A 5975-nucleotide genomic window follows, 5' to 3' on the forward strand; every position below is an offset into this window, starting at 1 on the left:
TAGATCAAGCAGAAAATTAAGAACGTCATAGATGTAATAAAAGATCCATTTGATATTAAGTTTCAACCATAACACAGAAATAACCTACAAAAGTTTTCAGAAACATAGAATGATAATCCGAGACAAAGATGCGCAACAGATAAGCCATAGAACAAAACAATTACAGCCTCCTTCCTCTTCTACCACCCTTTCGGCGAGTGCTGTCGGTTGGGATCGGAGTCACATCCTCTGCAAATGAATATATAACAGCATAAAACATGAATCAACACGTTTTATAAAGCAAATGTTGCAACAATTGGACCAAATGAAAATATGAAGTCATACCAATACGGCCAATTTTCATCCCAGAACGAGCAAGAGCTCTGAGAGCAGACTGGGCACCTGGACCAGGTGTCTTGGTCTTATTTCCACCAGTTGCACGCAACTTAATGTGGAGAGCATTGATGCCAAGTTCCTACAGTACATCAAAAGCACATTAGCAAACAACTCAAATCCATAAGCAACCAGGTTGTTAATGATATCGAGTTTAAGCCTAAAAGTCCACATTCATTCAATTCAAATCAACAGATAAAAAAACTTAATTTTTGCCAAAAAAACGAAAACATATAAACCTTGCATCGCTGGGAAACATCTTGGGCAGCAAGCATAGCAGCATAAGGTGAAGATTCGTCTCTATCAGCTTTGACCTTCATCCCACCTAATGATAAAAGAAAATGTTAGCAGTAAAATCTAATACCAGTGAACAAACTCAAACAATAAACAAAGCTATTAAACAATAAAAAGTTCTGAATTTCCATAAACAGAACTTTTATGATAGGTCAGTACAATTTTTATCTTATAGAGATCACAATCAATCCGGTAAATATCTTGTAAAAGTAATATCTTGTAAAAGTAATATATGACAAAATATATAATCTTGGTTACATACATCTTCAATCAGAAATGTCTGTATAAACCAATTACAATTATGAAATAGAGTGAAACGAGAAAAAAATAGGACAATGCTTACACAGACTCAGAACTATACACATAATTACTATGCATTGGGTAAAATATTAAAAACTGTACCAGTAATCCGAACCATAGTTTCTCGTCCAGATATATCAGTAACATGCTGCATTTAAGATAATTTTATTATAGGTCAACTACAGATACGATACAAAGCACCGTGTATTAAGCAGATTGCACAGTTTTCAACTTACAATGAATGTATCATTGAATGATGCAAAGATATGTGCCACACCGAATACAAGCTCTCCCTCACGGGTAGCAGGTCCCAGAGTTACATTCTCTTCCTTAGGCTCTCTAACCTTTCTCTTTGACTGTATCCCAAATTCAAGTTCATAATCAACAACAATGGACAATGTTTGTTGGTACAAACTTATCAAATTAAATTTAAATTAAAAATTAAAACATGACTATAGACTCATCAGTAACAACAATTAATCATATATATAAAAAAGTTAGCTTAAAAGCATTAAGAGCTGGCGAAAAACCACAATAAGCCTAAAAAGGTCAAAATGCTAACAAAAAATTCTTCTGTAATCTGAATTAATGAAATTCAAATTTTCAAATTGCTTTATAACAAAGATTTGTAACACTATCAAAAGTAATTAAATCACCAGAACAAGATCAAATTAATTCAATCATACAAAAATAAAAAAACATATTTTAGAATGCATTCGAAACAAACTACAATAGAGTTTCTGTTATACAAACTAATGAATATACATATGTCTGAAAATGCAAGGATATTCTTCAAATTACATGAGATTTGTATTTATATCAATGAATCAATATCAACTCAGTCTAAAATACATAAAATATAAAAAAGAAACAAATCATAAAAAAAGTGCGTAAGACAATAAGTAAAATTTTACAACGCAGCTCAAAAAATAATAATTAAAACGAACAGGATCGAAAGTATATAGATATATCAATCTCTTAGATACAATTTAATGGTATTTTAAAAGCTGTAACGAGATTCATAGACATATAAATGAGATTACCATGGTGTTAATTAGCTGATTTCTGCTTGAGATTTGAGAGAGATGGGTTGCAGGTTGCGGCACAAAAGAAGTGAGACTACAGCCCTAGCTAGGGTTTATGTATGACCAACTGCCCAGGGAATGTAATACTTTGGGCCTATGAAATACGGAGTATTTATTATAAGCCCAATAGGCTCAAATATGGATTCGGTTTCATATGCACTAAATGCAATAAAAAAAATGGTCCTTTTATTTTATTACAGTATTACAGTATGATGTATGATGTATGTAGTTTTTGCTATGGAAAGTTTGAGTTGAATGGGATTTAGTTAGGGGTAAAACATGTAACTATTTAGGTATAAGTTTGAGTTCAGTGAGCTTTAGTGAGTGGCTAAAATAAATTTACGGGTTTGACTTCTGAAGAAATTGAGAAGCGAGGTAAGTTGAGGGGGGAAATTGTATTTTTGAGAGTGGAGTGTCGTTTTTGGGTTGTCAAACGATCAAGATTGGGGCTTCTTTTAGTATTATAAGAAAATTGGATACATGTAGACCATGTTGTTACTAGAGGTGCAAGTCAAGGGTTAAAACCGATTATCTCTCCAAAAATCGATTTTCTAAAGTTTGTTTTTTCGAATTGATTTATCGATTTTAAATATTTGGAATCGATTTTGAATCGGTTTTATTGGTTTAGTTTTTTCAGTTTTTCCCTGGATTCGACTTCAGTATAAGCATAAAAACGAATTATTAACGAGAATGCAGAAAAAATTAAAATTAACTAAATAAATGTTCTTTTAAAAAGTAACTTTTATATTTATATAAACAATACAACAACAAAAATATAAAATACAAATACGCATTACAACTATATACAATCATACTTTCATCGATAGTATATAGTACTAGTAATGTTCTCCTATAAGAAGTATTATTGTATGAGAAGTATATTTACTTTTTAAGCATGAATTAGTAGTAATCTTTGGTAAATGTATAATTCTTTGAACATATATTAAATTTCTAGACGAAAATTAGTAATATTATTCTTTAACAATGATATTGCTTATAAGGATTATTAATTTTAGGTGATAATATGTGCACCATCAAGTTTTAGTCGTACACACTCAAGTATGCGTTACTGTATTGTACTTTACAACTTCATAAAACATGTTTGGTTGTGTACGGCTAGAAATTGGTTTTGTACTGATCACTAGTTCACTACCCATTATTTTCTAGGAAAAAATCATAATAATTTTAGAATATAATATTATTCTTTGAAAATAATAATAACAATGTAGACGAAATTAGATAACATTCATCAGACATGTTAGCTTTCTGGGCAAAAAAATCAGAGTTATTAAATATTCTTATGAAATAATAGTATTCTTTTGAAATAGTAATCAACATATATCTTTTATTAACAACATATATTTGATGTATGTTTCAAGTTGTGAATCCAAGAATTTCACTGGTGAGGTGAGAATATATATTGAAACTAGTGAAATGTCCCGTGAAACCACGGAATTGTTTAAATGAAACAGTTTAATGATATGTTTTAGGTATTAAGTGAAAGTAAATTGTAAGTCTTTTAGTTTAATGACCCGTAGAATCACAGAGTCCGACTTAGAAACTCATCAGGTGAATTAATTAATAAGATTTAATTTTAATTAAAAATCATATAGATTAATGACATCACCCACCGTGCTTAGATTTTTTCTTTTATTTTTTCATTTTTTTTACAAAGAAATTAGTCTAATAATGACATCATCATTATAGGATTTTAATAGAAACTATAGATACGTAGTAATATTTCCAAATTGATTTTTAATAGATCCACCTAACTTTACTAAAATACCCTTAAATGATAGTTTACAAAAGTTTTATGTTAGAATTTATTTAAGGATGGTTTAAGAAGTTAACATCAAAATGTAGTGAATTTATTAAAAATCTAATTTGGAAATATCAACTCCCATTGAAATATATCAAGTCTTAAATTTTTATCTATTAAACAATGATTATGTAAAAACATTAAAATCAAGTTATCTTCTAGCACAAATGTCTCCTGCGTAATCCTTCGTTGCAAACGATCCATAATTACTTCAATAGTAATAGTAGCAAGTGCTACTCTTTCCATGCGTTGTCTACCTTTACATTATACTTGTCAAACCAACTTAGGACAAAACATCCATCTATGGGCTCTACTTTTTTACTGTAAACAAAAGACCACTTGGTTAACAAGTTCCTAAATGCAAATAAATTGTTCTAATTTCATCTCTTTGATTAGGGTCATAACTGTGACAACCCAATTTTTTTTCGACTAGGTTTATTTAACCTAACTTGAATGATTTAAGTTCCAACACGATAAGCAATTTGATGCCTTTGAGTCTTTTAATATTTTTATAAGATTTATTTTTACTCATTACCATTCATGTAACCATTACAATCATCTAAACCCTAGTCCATATTATAACTACAATAAAAGATTACAACACTTGTATATATGTAATATATGTAAAAGTATATAATTAAATTTACCTAAGTGTTGTTCTATTTAGATAAATATAAGACTTATACCATCAATTAACATGTTAATACTTGTATAAAGATCAAATCAGTACATAAATATATACATTAATTTATTACTTGCATCATTAATCCATGACTAGCTATAATTAAGCCTAATCACATGATTATTCCACTAAACTCAATTACTTATGTTAAAGATTAATACTTGTAATTAGACTAAGTTAATTGCATGCATTTGACATTAAATCAAGCATTTAGTGTTGCATGGTGTTAGCTAGTTTTCTTCCCTTTTCTTGACCATCTTGGACGCCACCATCACACACACACACACACACACACACACATCACTTTAAATTTTTTTTTTTTACTTACATCTTTCTCTCTAATCTTCATCATACTTCCAATACATCTTCATACATTCAAATCTTCATCCATCATCTTCAAAACTTGGTAAGAATGTTATATCCTTTACGCATCTTCATTATTTTCAAGCCTTTTTGCAAGATCCGTGGATGTAAAAGCCATCAACATTGTGAATCAAACATACAAGGATTGTTCTATGACTTGCAAGTTTAATGGCTGTAAATATACATTTAAATTTTAATTTTAACTATTTTATTTCATTAAAACACAAGTCTTCATCTTCTAGATCTCAAAAGGATGTAAAAACTAGAACATAGTGTCTTGTATACCATGATTGTTCAAAAGGACCATTCTTGATCTAGCAAGTCAAGGCTGTAAATATGAACTAAAATATGTAATATAACTCATAAATAAGTCATCTTGAAGATTTGAGTACAGAAAACTAAGAGAAAATGGCTAAAACACATAAAACCGCATTTAACATAAAACTATCCAAATGAACTGTTTTAAGATCACGACTAAAAAATTAGCTTGGACTTTCATTATGGACTTAATACTTTTACCACAAGTTCGTTTATGACCTTCAGTTAATTTTTCATAATTTTCTAAAAAGAAAAAGATATTTTCCATTTTCTTTTGGTCACTGCATGTCAGCTTCTCAGCTAATCTGACCAATGTTCAAATAAAACGTAGACGATTATGAAAATATGTGTTTGTGTTTTAGAAATGGGACATAAAAGGATACTACCATAATATGAACCACCTAAATTCATGTAGTAATCATTGAGATATGGTCACTACAAGTTGACATAAGGTTTTGTTGTAGTAAAATTTTGGTCAAGAACACCACCTTTAAAAACTATGTTATAGAAGACCTGGAGATGATTATGTTTTATAAGTCATGTGTAGGATTCGTAAGTGGAACAAAAGTGTTTTACTTTTTTTTAAGTTTGCTTATAAGCTTAGAGTGTCAAACTGGAAAGTTTTGCACACTTGAAAGAAATAGTCTTTTTAACCAACTTTTACTTTGATTTAAGAAACCACACTTACATGGTTGTTTAAAGGACTCAAAAATCTAACTTCGGGTGGTAAACTCATCTTATA

General features: G+C 29.7%; 1 protein-coding gene across 1 annotated transcript; it reads right to left on the minus strand.

Moving 5' to 3' along the window:
• LOC139852614 (small ribosomal subunit protein uS11x) lies at positions 1 to 2132 on the minus strand. The gene is made up of 6 exons (XM_071841923.1): positions 2010 to 2132; positions 1203 to 1322; positions 1069 to 1114; positions 612 to 697; positions 325 to 454; positions 1 to 228 (listed from the first exon to the last, which is right to left on the minus strand). The coding sequence occupies exons 1-6, from the start codon at positions 2010 to 2012 to the stop codon at positions 161 to 163; spliced, it is 453 nt and encodes a 150-aa protein (XP_071698024.1). The 5' UTR covers positions 2013 to 2132; the 3' UTR covers positions 1 to 160.
• Positions 2133 to 5975: the final 3843 nt, after the last annotated feature.

This window comes from Rutidosis leptorrhynchoides, chromosome 6 (genome assembly GCF_046630445.1).
Source record: "Rutidosis leptorrhynchoides isolate AG116_Rl617_1_P2 chromosome 6, CSIRO_AGI_Rlap_v1, whole genome shotgun sequence".
In the NCBI taxonomy this organism is placed as follows: Eukaryota; Viridiplantae; Streptophyta; class Magnoliopsida; order Asterales; family Asteraceae; genus Rutidosis; species Rutidosis leptorrhynchoides.

Excerpts from the sequence above, each read along its gene's own strand:
- LOC139852614 (XM_071841923.1), bottom strand. Across the intron at positions 698-1,068 it reads AACTATGGTTCGGATTACTG|GTGGGATGAAGGTCAAAGCT; the intron begins GTACAGTTTTTA and ends TTTTATCATTAG. Across the intron at positions 455-611 it reads ATGTTTCCCAGCGATGCAAG|GAACTTGGCATCAATGCTCT; the intron begins GTTTATATGTTT and ends GATGTACTGTAG.